We start from the raw sequence: 18,381 nt of genomic DNA on the forward strand, positions 1-18,381 counted from the left end.
CTTTGTGTCTACAATTGTATTGTATACTTTGAGACTGAGGCTGACATTAGATAAAACAGTTTTATACATTAATGCAGAATTACAGAGTTAAATAATTTATCAAGTACCTTTCAGGTTATTCCAAAATATTTTATTATTCTTGATTTTATTACTTTTCTTTGAAGGTGGCATCACAGGTAGATACAGTGGTCAAAAAGGTATTTAGCACATTGGCCTTCATCAATCGAAGTATTGAGTATAGAAGTTGGGAGGTCATGTTGCTGTTATATAATACGTTGGTGGCACTCAAATCAGGCATGTGCCGTGAGTGATTACTCAGGGTAGGCAGTCAGTCGGGAATTTAAAAAAAAACTTAAACTGCGCATGTGCAGATGAATGGCGGTGCTGGCTCGAAGGGCCGAGTGGCCTCCTCTCTATTGTTTCTATTGTTCTCTCCGTAAAAATAAAAAAAATAAAAATAAAGACAGTAACAATTTAATTTGCCCAAGGCTTCCAAGTCTCCTTTATTCTGAATGACTGAATGGGTGGGGGGTGAAGAGGGATGGCAGGTGGTGGTCGGGGATCATGCCAGTACCTCACTCACCGCCGCTCCGGCGCTCCGGATTGGGAGCCACCGCATTGTGTCCAGGGAAGGGAAGCAGCTCGGGTGGCTGCGAGCAGCCGCCGGGACCCGACAGCAGAACTGGCCGCCACTTCAGCGCCTTCTGCCAGCCCGCTCACCTGTGCTCTACGTCTGAACATCTCTCACCTGTCGCTCGCCGACTTCGCTCATGTCAGCCGCTTCCCGCAAATCCTTAAATTCCCACAGCCGAGTAACCTCAATCGCGCTGTCGGAATTTAAGGATTTGCGGGAAGCGGCTGACATGCGTGAGACCAGCGAGCGGCAGGAAAGAGGTTTTTAGACGGAGAGCTGCCAGAGGTGAGCGGGGGTCGGCAGAAGGCGCTGAGGTGGCGGCTGGTTCCGCTGTCCGGCCCGACGGCCGCTCAAAGCCACCCCGAGCAACTTCTCCCCCTCCGGCCTCAATGCGGTGGCTCCGTGCAAGGAGCATCGCCAGTGGGTTACAGGCATGATCCCGATCCCCTCCTTCACTACGCTCCTGCCCTCCCCGCAACTTGACCTCAGGCCAGACTCCCCATACGCTGTGAAAGGAATCCCCATCCCGGGAAATACGGTATTTAAAAACATATAGCACCAAGAAATGTACTTACCACATTATCGGTACACGAACTCCATTCTTCTCTCTTTGTTTCTTAAAATACGCTTAAGATAATGGCAATCCATATTTGAAAAAAACCGGCAAGAAACTAGCGCTGTGCATGCGCAGTACAGCAAAGGCAGAATTTCTGCTGCCTTCAGCTCCCCTTGAAATTGACGGCTTGAAGCAGCACTGATGGCACATCAGCTACACAGACCTTTGATCTCTTAGATAGGCATAATTCTCCCATGCCTTTACTATTTATATTTAGTAATTACCATTTTATAATTTTAGTCAGAGCAGGCAGTGCCTACCTTGCCTACCCTGATAGCACGAGCCCGACACAAATACACCTGCACGATTTCCGACTTCTCCCTACCGTTTGGTGACCTTACTAGCTCTATCGCACCATGGCTATCTGGACTACACTTCTTCCCACCCTGCTTCCTGTAAGGACTCCATCCCCTTCTCCCAATTCATCCGTCTACGCCGCATCTGCATCCACGATGGGGTGTTCCACACCAGGGCATCAGAACTGTCCTCATTCTTCAGGGAACAGAGGTTTCCCTCTTCTACCATGGATGAGGCTCTCACCAGGGTCTCTTTTATATCCTGTGACTCTGCGCTCACTCCCCATCCTCCCACTCGTAACAAGGGCAGAGTCTCCCTTGTCATCACCTTCCACCCCACCAGCCGTCACATACAACAAATAATCCTCCAACATTTTCGCCACCTCCAACGTGATCCCACCACTTCCCACATCTTCCCATCTCCTCCCCGGTCTGCTTTCTGCAGAGACCGCTCCCTCCATAACTCCCTGGTCAATTCGGCCCTTCCCACCTGAACCACCCCCTTTCCAGGCACTTTTCCAACAAGAAATGCTACACCTGTCTCTTTACCTCCGCCTTGACTCCATTCAAGGACCCAAGCAGCCTTTCCAGGTGTGGCAGAGGTTCACCTGCACCTCCTCCAACCTCATCTATTGCACCCGCTGCTCTAGATGTCAGCTGCTCTACATCGGTGAAACCAAGCGTAGGCTTGACGATCGCTTCACCAAACACCTCCGCTCGGTTCTCAATAACCAACCTGATCTCCCGGTGGCTCAGCACTTCAACTCCCCCTCCCATTCCGAATCCGACCTTTCTGTCCTGGGCCTCCTCCATGGCCAGAGTGAGGACCTACGTAAATTGGAGGAGCAGCACCCCGTATTTCGCTTGGGGAGTTTGCACCCCAGCGGTATGAACATTGACTTCTCTAATTTCAGGTACTCCTTACTTTCTCCTCCCCTTCTCAGCTCTCCCTCAGCCCTCTGGCTCCACCTATTCCTTTCTTCCTCCCGCTCCCCACACCCTCACATCAGCCTGAAGTATAGTTAGTATAGTTTCTTTATTGTCATTGTAACATGAACCATGTACAACAAAATTTAAAAATGTCAGCCAGTCAGTGCACCATTCAAACATTTCTAAAAGCTAACGATACATACAAGATAAAATATTAAAAGATAAACAACTAAAATAAATATCATGAAAATAGCACGCATAAACACCCAACCCTCCATCCTTCTGTCGATTTCACAGTGTACCACAGTCCCTTAGTATGTATCGCCCCTGCGTTCCTTGGCGGCTACATTTAGTGTTTTTATAGCAGTGGGGTAAAAACTGTTTTTTAGTCTGTTCGTCCTTGTCCTTGTAAATCTGTACCGTCTGCCTGACGGCAACAGTTAAAAAAACAGGGAGTGTCCGGGGTGGGAAATGTCCTTTATGATACTCTGGGATTTTTTGATGCAGCGGGAACTGTGTAAGTCCTCCAAGGTAAAGAGAGGGCAGCCGACAATCCTCTGGGCATTGTCAATGGCCCTCTGGAGCGCTTTCGGCCTGCAACGTTGCCTATTTCCTACGTTCCATAGATGCTGCCTCACCCGCTGAGTTTCTCCAGCATGTTTCTCTACCTGCATTTAGTGTAATGTGTTCAATTCTGAGCACCATGTTATAGGAACGATGTTATCAAGTTGGAAAAGGTACAGAGAAGATTTGTGAGGATGTTTCCAGGACTCGAGGGTGGAACTCGTGGAGAATGCGTGGTGATCTTATAGAGGTATATAAAATGATGAGAGGAATGGATCGGGTAGATGTAGTCTCTTGCCCAGAGTAGGTTAATCAAGGACCAGAGGACATAGGATGAAGATGAAGGGGAAAAGATTTAATAGGAATCTGAGGAGTAACTTTTTCACACAAAGGATGGTGGGTGTATGGAACAAATTGCAAGAGGAGGTAGTTGAGGCAGGGACTTTTGCAACTTTTAAGAAACAATTAGACAGGTACATGGATAGGACAAGTTTTGATATATATGGGGCTTACGCAGGCAGGTGGGACTTATGGATGGGACATGTTGGTTGGTGTGGGCAAGTTGGGCTGTAGGGCCTGTTTCCATGCTGTATGACAATTTAGTAATTTTGAGGTGTATTGTTATGTAGGTGGTTATTGTGGTACCTTTAAGCAATCTTAAAAAAAATGTAAGCAGTAAAACCCTCCGGGTGAAAAAGTTACTCAGCGTCTACCCAATCTATTCTTCTCATCATTTTATAGTCCTCTAAACCCACACATATTTTCCGATCAGAACTCCTTTTGTACAATACTTCCATACTCTCATACTTAATTATTCAATATCATGTTCAATTCTGAAGTTGCTGCTTTTAAGGTCTACAAAGTTATACATTGGGTCATATCATGCTTGAGCTGGTTCACATCTCACATTCCTGAGATTGCTATGACATCTGCAATCATCCCCTGTATTTGGGCCACCTGTGATCACTCTGTAAGTCTGAGTAGTTGGTGGATCCTGAAGCCCCACCTCCCTGAACTGCTCTTGACGAGTCATGTTGTCAAAGACCTTTTCAGTCAGAGACATTTAAGAACAGTCAAAATGTATGCACATAATTAATCAAATTAAAAGTTATTTAAAATAAATAAAAGTTAAATAAAACACTTTTATCTGATGTAAACAAATCAAAACATGAATATTGATTATTAATCATATCTTAAATATTGATTAAGCTATGAAATAAATCACTAACCTGCACCTTAACTACTTCATTCACATCAACAGCCCATCTTGTTTTACAAGGTTTGCTAAATGCTGAGGGGCCAGGCATCTAGCACCTCAGCTAAGGACATCCAGGCAGCATTCACTGGGATTTGAACTCCATGGCATTTTGCTTTAACACATAGTCTATGAATGGACTGACCCGCAAGCAGCACCTCATTGTCAGTTCTCTTTCCAACCATTGTCAAAAGTAGAGTCTGATCCAGTCGATCAAAGCAACAGACATCAGGGTCAGCTTTTATTTCCATTCCAGAAATATATAATCCCCATCACAGTAGAGCCTTTCATTTCACTAATTAGTCCCTGTTTTTTATCTTTCTTTGATTTTTTTTTTTCCCAATGTCCTTTCAAATTTATTTCCTGGTTAAGCAGCGGAAATCTAAAGCAAAACATCAACGAGCATTGACTAGAGAACAAGCCATGGTTGTTACTTTCTCCATGATTTCTAACTAAAGTTGTGATAGGAATGCAGACCACCATTCGATTGACCTGGACAATACCAATATGGCTAAAACAATTCAAAATTGAATAATATTTTGCAGAATCCCATAGGTACAAGAATAACACGTAGGCATTTTATACAATGCAGTCATTATACATTACAAAAAAATTTGATTTTTTTTACTGTGACGCTAACTTACATTGACCAATGTCCAAAGGTTGCCGAATAAGCAAAAATTGTATGACCTAAGTATAAGAACTAAAGTATTAGAAAAGAGATGAGGAGGAATTTCTTTAGTCAGAGGGTGGCGAATCTGTGGAATTCATTGCCATAGATGGATGTGGAGCCTGTCTTTGGGCATTTTTAAAGTGGAGATTGGCAGGTTCCAGATTAGTAAGGGTGTTGAAGGTTACAAAGAGAAGGCAGGAGAATGGGGGTTGCGAGGAAAAGATAGATCAGCCATGATTGAATGGTGAAGTAGATTCGGTAACTTTCAGCTGATCATGATTTAATGACGTTTGCTGACACACCCAATTAATGTTGAAAAGTGGGATAAGTTCCTTTCAACATTGCCTCATTGAGGCTATTTGCTCGAGTCACATATCAAACAATGAACCTTCACATATTCCTCTCCCATAGCTTGTCACCCATATGTAGCTTGCCACAGCAATTCAATGGTCAACTAAAATGTTAAGAGCACGTTGCTTCATGTGTGTTTGTTCCTTTTCACTGGTCCTTGCATAGGTTTACGATTACTTTGTAAGGCGATCGGTCTGAAGAAGACTACCGAGCGGAAACATCGCCGATCTATGTTCTTCAGAGATGCTGATTGACCCACTGAGTCACTCCAACACTTTGTGTCTTATTTTTGATAAACTTTCTTCACAATTTTGATTTTCCACCAGCCACAACACAAAACACTCAACCGACATTATTTCTTGCACTGATTGAAACATTTGCTTACCCTTGCTGTTAGTGCACTTTTGAAGGTTGCACAACTGTGTCACACTAGGGCTTGGCTCAAGCTCACACAATCTGCTGTCTTCCTCTGTTTTATTAGTGTCCGTGTTCATGCATTTCACCATCCGGTGCTGAGAACCTCCTCCGCAAGATGCAGAACACTACAGTGTGAAGCAAAGATCTATTAATATAAATAATACCAAAAAGACCTCTCTTCATTCATGTAAATGAGTGAAAGGAGTACACTCATAACAAGTAATAAAAACAGGAACTGGTGATACAAAGGACAGCAGTTGCTGAAATCTGGAGCAGGATCTGAAACAGAACTCAGCAACGAAAATGCAAGTTACTGTTTCTGCTCAATGTCTTCTTAGCAGAGATGTGAAATGTTAATGATGGATACCTTTTTAAATAAAGAGAAGTAAGGAAAGAGAAAACGAGGAAAATAAAATAATGAAGAAAGATTCAGGTTAATTACATTGAAAAGTAAGTTTAACCAAGTACAAGGTATTGGATGATACAGAAAAGTTTTTATGAAGAGAGTTGATCAAATTTAAATGAGTTTGCATCTCTCTCCACAGTTGCTGCCTGAGTATGTTGTTTTTACTTCATTAAAACAATAGATGTTTCTGATCCAAAAATCCTCAAAACAACTTTCCAAGCATTAAAATGTTTACCCTTCGAATGTTCTTTGTATCAACCATATAGGAATCCAAACATGGATAGCAAGTGTAACCATTAAGACTGCGAAAGAGTATTGTCATTTTATGACAAATCCCCATGGTTCCTCTGTTCCCGAAGATTCTGTTTCTTGTCATAGAGTGATAGAGTCATACAGCATGGAAACATGCCCTTTGGATCAACTTGCCCATACCAACCAAGATGTCCCATTGTGGGGCAGTTGCCACTGGGCACATTCCAATGACATGAAACCTTAGGTTCATATATGTTCATGTTATGTTAGTGAGCATTGCCAGCCTATTGTTGTCAACAAGTAACATTTTGTTTTTATTGTCCATGGCTGAAGGAGTATATATAGATGTTCAGATTTTGCCACTGAAAGACAAATTATATAATTTACTGTGTCTTTTTATCACCTGAGATGGTTTTTTTTTCATGTTTTTTGATAATTAGATTATTTCCACCAATGTTACCTATTTCTCTGCAAATCAAAGGCACATAAAGCATGAGCCTGCAATAACAACAACAACAATAGAAGAGAATATCATACAGTTTAATTCAAAAGTAGACTAAGGCTTGAATTTAAAATCTAGGACCTGCAAATGTACAAATTCTAAAGACTCAGCATAAACTGAATGTGAATTTATTTAAGAAAGCCACACATTTTACAACCATTTAGTGGTGGTATTATAATGATATTGCAGGTCTTTGGAAATGTACATGTGAAATGTAAGCAGTCATGCATTGCAGCAAGCTATGTTTTCATATACCTTATTTACAAAGAATTAACTGATTGGATTGGCAGTGTTTAGTCTGCTCCGAAGAATCGGATTGGATTTTATTTTATTAGATCTGTAATTCATTAGACGTGCATTTGATTTGATTGGATTGTGTTTGATTGACGTAGCCCTGGACTAGTAGATTTAATTTAATTTGATTTACAGTAGGTTAATCTTTTCCTGTTTAAAAATGATTTAATTTGACTGTTTCTGGTAAATTGAACACCAAGGTAATGTTCAAATGACATGCACAGTCAAAATCAACATGATTGCAGAAAGCTTGATTAAATAAATTATAATAGAATTTTCAGTAATGTTTTGCTTCCTTTTGCAGGAAATAGTGAGTGGGGACATTGGAACTTACTAAATAGTAAAAGGATTTTGATGCGGGGGGACCTCATTGGAACTTAATAGTGATAATAGTGCAAATAGTGAAAAGCTTGCATAGAGTGGATGTGGAGAGGATGTTTGTACTAATGGGAGAGTCTAAGACTAGAGATCATAGCCTCATAATTAAAAGATGTTCATTTAAGAAGGAGATGAGGAGGAATTTCTTTAAGAAAGAACTGCAGATGCTGGAAAAATCAAAGGTAGGCAAAAATGCTGGAGAAACTCAGCGGGTGAGGCAGCATCTATGAAGCGAAGGATTAGGTGAAGTTTTGGGTCGAGACATACTTCAGAATGATGAAGGGTCTCGACCTGAAACATCACCTATTCCTTCGCTCCATAGATGCTGCCTCACCCGCTGAGTTTCTCCAGCATTTTTGTCTACCTAGGAATATCTTTAGTCAGAGGATGGTGAATCTGTGGCGTTCTTTGCAACAGAAGACTGTGGATGGATCAATGGATATTTTTAAGGCAGAGATAGATAGGGTCTAGATTAGTACAGTTGTCAGAGGTTATGGGGAGAAGGCAGGAGAATGGGGTTAGGAGGGAGAGATAGGTCAGCCATGATTGAATGGCAGATTGGGTTTGATGGGCCAAATGGCCTAATTCTGCTTTATCACATGATCATATGACCTTATGAAATGGTGAAGATTAAAGGAATGTACCAGTACTAAACTGGTAGACAAAGGAAGTTATTCTGTGTCTGTTGCCACAAGATGCTGATAACTTACGGGATGTAAAGTCAACTGACTTAAATATTGATAGTCTCAAGCTGTTTTTATTTTCCAGCTTCTTGCTGTTTAACTGTGAACTTTTAAAGTTTCATTCCATCATTTTAATCAATGGCATTTCATTGGAATTGGTATTGGTTTATTAGTGTTCCGTTTACCGAGATTCAGTGAAAAAGGTTATTTTGCATGCTATCCAGGTAAATCAGATAATACATCAGTACAAAAAGTAGTTCAAAAGAGAAAATAAACAGAGTACTGAACATGGTGTTACAGCTCCAGGGAAAGTGCCTGTGGCTGTGTAAACTACCCATTCTGTTTTCTCATTATGTAAAATCATTGCTAATCACCAGATGTGGGCAAAATATTTGTCATGTTTAGAAATATATTTTCTCTATTTATGTTCCCAGTCGAATTGTGCAGAAAGTGAAATTAAAGCTATTTGAGATTACCTCAGTGGGCCTTTTGCAAATTGATTTTAATTCACATCCTGAGATTATCCTCTATTAACACTGAATCAAGATACTGGACATAATAGGTCACTAATTGTCCCTTAATAATTAGGTAATTTTAGTAATATTAAAGCACCTAATGGATAGCAAGGCAATTCAGTTTGCATTCAGTTTAAATTTTTGTTAAACAAATTTGTATCTACCCGACCTTCCTTGTTCAAAAATACCAACCAATCCCCGTCTATCAAAACTCTCTTCCATCCAGCAGTGCTGGTCCTTACCCTCAACAACTTTTCCTTTTACTCCTACCATTTCCTCCAAATCCAAGGCGTAGCTATGGGCACGTGCATGGGCCCCAGCTATGCCTGCCTCTTTGTAGTGTACGTCGGACAATCCTTGTTCGAGGCACACCGTGGCCCTATCCCCGAACTCTAACTCCAAAAAATAGAACACCTCCTCCGCTCGGTCCGCAATAACCAAGCTGACCTCCCGGTGGCTCAGCACTAACTATGGGCCCACGTGCACCTCTCTGTCCTGGGTCCCCCATGGCCAACAGCGAGCAGCACCGCCTTGGAGGAACAGCACCTCATTGTTTGGGGAGTCTGCATCCCGGGGACATGAACATCGAACTCCCCAATTTTGTTAGTCCTTGCTGTCTCCTCCCCTTCCTCAGCTCCCCTGCTGTCTCCTCCCATCCCCCAGCCTTCGGGCTCCTCCTCCTTTTTCCTTTCTTGTCCCCGCCCACCCCCCGCCCCCGATCAGTCTGAAGAAGGGTTTCGGCCCGAAACGTTTCCTATTTCCTTCGCTCCATAGATGCTGCACCCGCTGAGTTTCTCCATTGGTTGGTTCTAAAATGCTTACAAAAAATGTCTATTGGTTCTAAAATGCTTGCAAAAAAATGTCTATTGGTTCTAAAATGCTTGCAAAAAATGTCTATTGGTTCTAAAATGATTGCAAAAAGTGTCTATTGGTTCTAAAATGTTTGCAAAAAGTGTCTCTTTTGGTTCTAAAATGCATGCAAAAAGTGTCTATTCGTTCAAAAATGTTTGCAAAATGTATCTCCTTCGATTCTAAAATGCTTGCAAAAAGTGTCTATTGGTTTTAAAATGCTTGCAAAAAGTGTCTCTATTGGTTCTAAAATGGTTGCAAAAAGGGTCTCTATTGCTTCTAAAATGTGTGTGTGCGCGTCGTCTGTCTGTGCGTGCGTATGTGTGAGTGTGTGTCTGTGTAAGTGTCTGTGGATGAGTGTGTGAGTATGTGTGAGTGTCTGTGTATGTGTGTGAGTGTTTGACTGTGTCTCTGTGTCTGTATGTGTGTCTGTATGTGTGTCTGTCTGTGTGTCTGTGTGAGTGTCTGAGTATCTGTGAGTGTGTGTGTGGCTGTGCGAGTGTGTGTACGTGTTTGTGACTGTGTGTGTGTATGTGTCTTTGTGTTTGTGTGTATTTCTGTGTGAGTGTGTCTTTGTGTGTGTGTCTGGCTGCATGTGTGTGAGTGTCTTTGTGTGTGTGTGTGTGTGTGTGCACTCTGCTTGAAATGCTGTGAAATTGGCTTGGAGTGCTGTGAGGTTGGACTTGCTGCCTACACTCTGCTTGGTGTGCTGTGGGGTTGTACTTGCGGCTCGCACTCTCCTTGGAGTGCTGTGAGGTTGGACATGCGGCCTGCACTCCATGACTTTTGAGGTAAATTCTCAGATTTTCTTTGTTAAAATTTGACCACTCTCTATATTAAAATTGTCTTTTTTTTATATCAAAAATCTCTTGTGTTATCAAGAGGCAGTGAGCAGCAGAACACAGCAAGAGACACAACAGAAAATAACTTAATAAATCTCATCTTTAACATTTAAATTGTTGTTATATTTTAAGTTATTCACATTTTAAACTTTAATAAATCTTTTTTCCACTTGCCATGCCTGCGTGCTCTTCATCACAATAGTAACCTAATAGGCAGGAATGGTTGCACTGTCGGAGAGCCACTAAGATTGCATGGGGGGGAGCTTGAGGGGAGATGGACTGAATGTGTGTGGGGGAGGGGATTGGCATGGGGCAGAGTGGGGTGTGAAGGGAGGATGGGTGACGGAGTGAACTGCCACCACCAGCCATGAGTGACTGGACTGCCAGCCCACCAGCCATGAGTAAGTGAAATGCCAGCCCACCAGCTGTAAATGACTAACGTGCCAGCCCACCACCCATGACTTAGTGAACTGCCAGCCCACCTGCCATGACTCACTGAACTGAAAGTCCAAAAATCCATTCAGTCCACAATGTCCATACTAGCCCCCTGGAAAACAGTCCCTTCAGCGCACAACAGACTGAGTGACTGAGCTGCCTGGCCAGAGTGACTGAGCTGCCCGGCCAGAGTGACTGAGCTGCCCGGCCAGAGTGACTGATGTGCCCGGCTTGAGTGACTGAGCTGCCAGCCCAAGAATCCATTCAGCCCTCAATGTCCATACTAGCCCGCTGAAAACCAGTCCCTTTGACCCACAACACACATTACATCAACACACTAGCGCTCCAGAAAGCCCCCCCGCACTGGCCAGCAATATTGGAATTGGTGCAGAGGTGGAATACTGCATTGGGGGACCAGCCCTCCCGTGTGAAGCTGGGACCCAACGGGTCCCACTTAGTCTAATATCTCATATATCTTGAAGACAGACACAAAATGCTGGAGAAACCCTTCTTCAGATCTCTCTCATATATCTTGAATTGCTTTAAGTGTGTATCACGCCTATTGACATTATTTTTAATATAATTTTATCCTGATTCTGCAAGACCACAGCGCTTTAATATTCCAAATAAAGGTGGAAAAATTGTGTGTACTATAAAAACAATTTTAACTAAGCAGAGATTTCATATTTAATTCAATTCCGATGTGCAATTAATTATGTCGGCCTAAATTTTCAACAGAAATTGAAGTCCCAGATCTGAGTGTTTCACCCACCTCACTCCAAGTTCCAGTCACCCACTCGGTGCACGGTTGATTATTGCAGGGTCTGGTGGCTTGAGGCTCTACTTTAGGATTGCACTGCTGGTGTTCCACACAGTAAACTGACCGTTCTTGTATTCCAATGCCACATGTTTTTGAACACTGGAGGAAAATGCATGTAAGACAAATGACATTAATTTTAACAAATTCAAAACCCCTTTCCCATAACTTGGTCCGAATCGAGGAACTGACTCAGTCACCTTACTCCACAGAGAAATATTCCATTCACTGCAGGGCTTTGGATTACAGTGAAGATTTGTGGTTGGTTTGGCTCCTAGTAACTGGCAGTGGAAAGGTCGCAGCGGTCTTTTGTCTCGAGTATCCATACACTGTATATCACGGATTTTAATACCACCTCCACAGTTTTCTGAACACTGCAATGCACCAAGCAAAGAACAGTAACTAAAACAGTTCATGCATCAGGAAGACAAAAACATATTTAGACTTGCCTTATTTCAGCAGAGAATCGACTTAAATATAAAATGCTATGTTGTGGCGGCACCGTGTGGTGGGCCACGCATTATATATAACCTTCAGCTCTTGGGGGAGTCACGTGTCCCGGTGACGAGAGTAGGGACCACGGTGTGGTCATGGGTGGCCCTGGGGAGTATTTAAGGTATTAATCGCGCACGCAAAGTGTTGGTGAGTGAGGAGAATTAGCGTAGCAATAAAATACAGTATTTTCAGACAAACTTGGTGTCTGCCTCGTTCTTTAATGGACAACTCCGTGTCCGCTACATTTGTTGACCCCTACGTCCAGAATAGATATTCTTGAAGAAAGAATGCGCCCCGCCAGTGCCCAACCCACCGCCGCCGCCATTGACGATGACCAGGCCCAACTCGCCCTGAAGCTGCCGACCTTCTGGACCGCCCAGCCGCAGGCATGGTTCCCGCAGGCTGAGTCACAATTCTACGTTCGCGGGGTAACCAACGATGAGGCCCGCTACTATTACGTGGTCACCGCGCTCGAACAGGAAACGGCCGGGCAAATAATTCCCTTCCTGCAGGATCCACTGGCAGCCAATAAATAAGGCGCTGCTGCTCCATACCTTCGGCCTAGTTGGATGGAGCGAGCGGCCCGCATTTACAACATGAGCGGGCTCGGCGACCGGAATTCATCGGCCCTAATGAGCGAGATGCACTCGCTCATGGACGGCCACCACCAGTGCATGCTGTTTGAATATGCCTACCCGCAACAGCTTCCAGACGACATCTGCCCGCTCCTCGCAGGGGTAAGTTTTGAAAACCCATGGGCTCTAGTGGAGTGTTCCGATGAGCTGTGGTTGGCCAGGCGGCATGACATGGGCGCGCTGGATCAGGTGTCCATAATCCCCAGGAAGGCGCAGAGGCCTAAAGCCACGCCCACCAGGGGCTCAGCAAAGCACATGGAGCCTGCCCTTAAAGGTGAAGCCCTTAAAGGGGAGTGGTGCCTTTACCACCAGCATTGGGGCTCGGTGGCCTGCCAATGCCACCCGCCCTGTGCATATCCGGGAAATGCTGGGGCCGGCCGCTGGTAATCACCGCAGCAGCCGGGAAGATTCATCGCCTTTACACCTGGGACTGGCGTTCGGGCCGAATATTTTTGGTCGATACGGGGGCTGTGGTCACCGTGGTGCCCCCATCTGGGATGGACATGTGTGCTGGTAAGCGGGGGCACTAGTTGACTGCTGCGAATGGCAGCCCCATACGGATGTATGGGGTCCGCACCATATCTTTGATATTTGTCTGTACTTTAACGGACAAATCCGCATCCACTACATTTGGTGCCCTTGACGTGATGGGGGGTGGCGGGGTGGGGGTAACAATAGCCGTTTTGGGCACATCCTCCAGCCACACGGGGATCACCCCTTTTGGGCTCTTTGTGCGTATGCCCTTCGGCCTTACGAATGCTGTACAGGCATTCCAACGCCTGATGGACACTGTGGGGCAGGGGTTTTGTTTCCATTTATCTGGACGACATCCTGACGGCGAGTCGTTCATGGCAGGAACACTGCGCCCACCTCCGGTTGTTGTGCGAGCGCCAAAGTGAGTTCGGGTTGGTATTAAACCCGGATAAATGCCAGTTCGACCTTCGGGCCATCGACTTCTTGGGCTATCATGTGACGCAGCACAATGCGATTCCTCTACCAGGCATCTTTCCATGGCCTTCCACAGTGCGGGGCCTGCAGGAATTCATCGGCATTACAATTCTACCACCGATTTGTGCTGGCGGCGGCGAGAATACTGCGGCCTCTATTTTACCTGTTGTCGGGCAAGCGGCGGGATGTCCAGTGGACCGATGTCGCCATGGCGGCCTTCGAGGGGGTGAAAGAGAGATTGGCTCGGGCGACGATGCTGGTACATCTGTGGGTCTACGCCCCTACAGCTCTAACTGTGGATGACTCGGACTCTGCGGTTGGTGGTGTATTGGAACAGTTTGTAAACATCACTGGCGGCCTCTCACCTTTTTCAGCTGCCAACGCAACCCGGCAGAGCATAAATACACCACGTTCGACCGGGAACTGCTCGCTTTATACTTGGCAGTGAGGCATTTCCATTATTTCCTGGAGGGCCAGGACTTCATTGCGTTTACTGACCATAAGCCCTTCACTTTCGCCTTCGCCAAGGTGGCCGACCCTTGGTCCGCTCAGCAACAGCGCCGCCTCACCACTATCTCCGAGTTCACCACATCGCCGGGAGCAATAACCTGGTCACGGAAACCTTGTCCCGCCCGGCTGTTATGGCCATTCTTGAGGTGTCCCCGGGAATCGATTACTCCGCTTTGGCAGCGGCACAGCTAGCGGACGAGGCGATGGGGGCATACCGAACTCCCATCACAGGACTGGTGCTTGAGGACATGCCTTTAGGTTCCACCGGCATCACAGTCCTGTGTGACATCTCTACAGAGCAGCCACGGCCTATTGTTCCGGTGGCCTGGCGTCATCGAGTTTTCAACGCCATTCATGGCTTGGCCCACCCATCCATCCACTGATGGTGGCATTGGTGGCTGCAAGATTCATTTGGCACAGATTGTGGAAGCAGGTCGGTCATTGAGCCCGGACGTGGATTCCCTGTCAAATATCAAAGGTTCAGCGACACGTCGAGGCCACAGTTCAAGACTTTGCGGTGCCTCGCCGACGTTTCGACCATGTTCACGAGAATATCGTGGGGCTGCTGTCTCCGTCCCGCGAAATTTCACACTTGCTTACGGTGGTGGACCGTTTCACCTGGTGGCCGAAGGCCATCCCGCTTGTCGATACCTCAACCCTGTCCTGCCTGCGTGCCCTGGTGGCTATTGGGTTGCTAATTTCGGGGTACCGCTGGGGGTGCCCAATTCACGTCAGAGCTGTGGTCAGCAATGGCTCACCTGTTGGGGGCTCAGCTCCACCACTCAACGGCCTATCACCAGTCGAATGGATTGGTGGAACGTTTCCACCGCCAGCTTAAGGATGCTTTGAAGCCTCGCCTCACCGGTTCCAGTTTGATGGACGAGTTGCCGTGGGGACCTGCTGGGGATCTGCACCGCCCCAAAGGAGGACTTGCAGACTTCATCGTCCGAGTTGGTTTACGGCATTCCTCTAACCGTGCCCGGCGAGTTTATCCCAACCGCTGGCGGCCCCCAGGAGTCGCCGTCATCCATGTTGGTCCAACTGCAGGAGAGGGTCGGCGCCCTGTCTCCTGTCCCAATGTCTCGGCATGGTGTTGCTCCATCTCACATGCTACCGGCTCTTGCGGACTGTCAGAATGTCTTCCTCCGCCGCGATGCCCATAGGTCGCTCTTGCAACTCCCTTACGAGGGTCCTTTTCGGGTGCTACAGCACAGGCCCACGACTTTTGAATTGGACATGAGACCGTGTTGGTGGCTTGTTTGAAGCTGGCTCATTTGGACCTGAGCAAGCTAGTCCAGGTGGCCCAGCCTCGCTGTCGAGGGTCCCACCTAGTTCGCCCTTACCATAAAATAAACCATTGCGTGGGGACGTACGTACGAGGTCCGGCTGCCTTGTTCGGCTGCCCATCCGTTTTGGTGTCCGGTTCTGGGAGGGGATAAAGTGGCGGCACTGGGGGGTGGGCCACGCACTATACATAACGTTCAGCTCTAGGGGGGGTCACGTGTCCCGGTGACGAGAGGTAGGGGTCACGTGTGTGGTCACGGGTGCCGCTGGGGAGTATTTAAGGGGTTAATCGCGCGCGTAAAGGATTGGTGAATGAGGTGAATTAGCGTAGCAACAAAGGACAGTATTTTCGGACAAACTTTGTGTCCGCCTCGTTCTTTAACGGACAACTCTGTGTCCGCTGCAAAGTGACGTTAAAACATAGAATGATAGATTTCTAGACATTAGTGGAATCAAGGCATAAGGAGGTAGATTAGGATTTTGTGTTAGTGGAAAATGAATCGTAATCTTGCTGAATGGTGGAACTGGATCAAGGGGCAAAATTCTCTACTCCATCTTGTGTTTCTTATCTTTTTTTTATGCAGCAGCGAATGTGGCCTGTTTTTTTTTAATTTTTTGAATATTTTTATTTATTAGTACAGTAAATTACAATAGTACAATCCAGATATATCTTATTACATTTATTGTACCCCTTCATTTTTTAATCTTTAAGAAAAGATATAAAGAAGGTAGAAAAGGTGAGAGAAAGAAAGTTGTGTTTGTGTAAAAAAGTGATCAATGAGAAAAAAACACAGTCCCATTGGTTAGAGAAAAGAATTAAGAAAAAGACCCTAGAAAAGAAAGGAGGAAAAAAACCACACAAAAAACCCCAAAGCTCTATTATTAAAACCGAGCAAAAGGGATATACCAACTTCATATTTTTCCTTCACCTTTACCAGATCCTGGCACCATTTATTTTTTGAAGTACTGATGCACCTTATTCTTGTCGTAAGTCGATAAATGCAGACCACGTCTTTTGGAAGTGGTCTGATTTGCCTGCAAGGAGGAGTCTCATATCTTCCAGGTGTTATGTTTCGAACATATTTGAAATCCACATATTTATTGTTGGTATAGGAGCGTTCTTCCAGAATTTAAGTATAAGCTTTTTTCCCCATTATTAGCCCATAATTAAATAGATTCTTTTGAAACACATTTAGTTCAGGGCTACCTTCCATTGTTCCAAAGATAATCCATTCAGGTTTTGGTATCAGTTTTATTTTGAATAATTTTGTAAAGATTTCAAATATATCAGTCCAAAATTTTTCTTTTATACAAAAAACAAATGAGTGCGCTATGGTAGCTTCTTGAGCTCGGCATTTATCACAAATAGGTGAAACGTTAGGCGAAAAGTTTATTTATTTTGGATTTTGAATAGTATAATCTTTTTTTTTATCATTCTGAAATGACAATTTGTTTTCATCTAATTATTGATGCCTGATCTGCTATTTCCAGCATTTTTTTTATTCATGCTCTCTGTCCAACATCCATGCCTCTGCTCATGACACCTTCTGAGCAACCAAGAGAGATGCCGCACCTGCTTCTGCACTGCCAGTGCATGTAATTGATGTTCTCCGCCCCATCCTAAGGAGAACATGGATAGATGATATTTCGCATCAGGACCATTCTTCAGACCACCCTCCCGAAACGTCACCTATCGATGTTCTCTAGAGATGCTGCCTGACCTGCTGAGTCACTCAAGCACTTTGTACCGTTTTGTGCAAACCAACATCTGCAACTCCTTGTTTCTGTATTTCTTACACAAAGGATTTGAACCATTCTTGAACCCGTTTCACTGTCTGTCTGGTAACCTCTTCCCATGAAAGAGCTCAAAATAGAATGCCTGTTGTTTTGTGCCTGGTATTGTGCATGCACATGACTCCTGTCAAACACACATTGTGTAAATGCTTTGCAGAATACATCAATTCAGTCTTCAAGTACGATGCTGCACTAACAGGGAGAGGTGAGGAAAAAATGAATCAGGACACGGTGGCCTCTTCCCACATCCATTCTGACCATACATTGCCTCAACACAGCTCAACGCTGGATTCAATATGTAGTGAATCATTAGTTCTAGCTCATGCATTTCATAGTTCCAATATTCATAGTTCATTTTGCTTCTGGTAAATTTGATTAATTATTCAGCTTCTCCAATTATTAAAAGCTTTATTCTTACTGTAGTTCTATGGCTGTCAGTAGGTATTTTCAACATATGCCTATAACTGAGTGAGCAAGAAGGTTAAATAATCATGGAGACCTTCATCATGCCACTGACTTCCCTATCATATGAACTTTGAAGAATAATTGTGGGATTTATTCTAAGAAACTAAACTGAAATATACTATTTTTAGCATTGGTTTTTCATATACATTAAAATATTTTCATAATTTTGCTTCTTTAATTGTCAGTTAATAACTGACGTAGAAATTAATATTGGTTGACAATAGACAACCCCATTCCTGCCATCTCCCCACATCCCCTGACTCCGCTATTTTTAAGTGCCCTATCTAGCTCTCTCCTGAAAGCATCCAGAGAACCCGCCAACACCGCTATCTGAAGCAGAGAATTCCACAGACTCACCACTCTCTGCGAGAAATAGTGTTTCCTCGTCTCCGTTCTAAATAATAATAAATATAATAATAATAAATACTTTATTGATCCCCTCAGGGAAATTCAGAGTCCTTCCTCAAATTAGGGGACAATGGCTTACTCTTTATTCTTAAACTGTGTCCCTGGTTCTGGACTTCCCCAACATCGGGAAACA

The 18,381-nt window shown here is 44.6% G+C and overlaps 1 protein-coding gene across 1 annotated transcript in view; it reads right to left on the reverse strand.

The window, feature by feature from the left end:
- The window catches only part of LOC129693306 (A disintegrin and metalloproteinase with thrombospondin motifs 12-like), a 548,000-nt gene that overhangs the window by 65,804 nt on the left and 463,815 nt on the right, over window positions 1–18,381 (reverse strand). The window contains exons 21-24 of the mRNA XM_055632162.1: window positions 14,845–15,008; window positions 11,910–12,111; window positions 11,665–11,811; window positions 5,593–5,861 (exon numbers count right to left, since the gene is read on the reverse strand). Coding sequence (XP_055488137.1) covers window positions 5,593–5,861; window positions 11,665–11,811; window positions 11,910–12,111; window positions 14,845–15,008 — 782 coding nt within the window. The remainder of the gene's footprint in view (window positions 1–5,592; window positions 5,862–11,664; window positions 11,812–11,909; window positions 12,112–14,844; window positions 15,009–18,381) is intronic.

The sequence above is a fragment of the Leucoraja erinacea genome, chromosome 1 (genome assembly GCF_028641065.1).
Source record: "Leucoraja erinacea ecotype New England chromosome 1, Leri_hhj_1, whole genome shotgun sequence".
NCBI lineage: Eukaryota > Metazoa > Chordata > Chondrichthyes > Rajiformes > Rajidae > Leucoraja > Leucoraja erinaceus.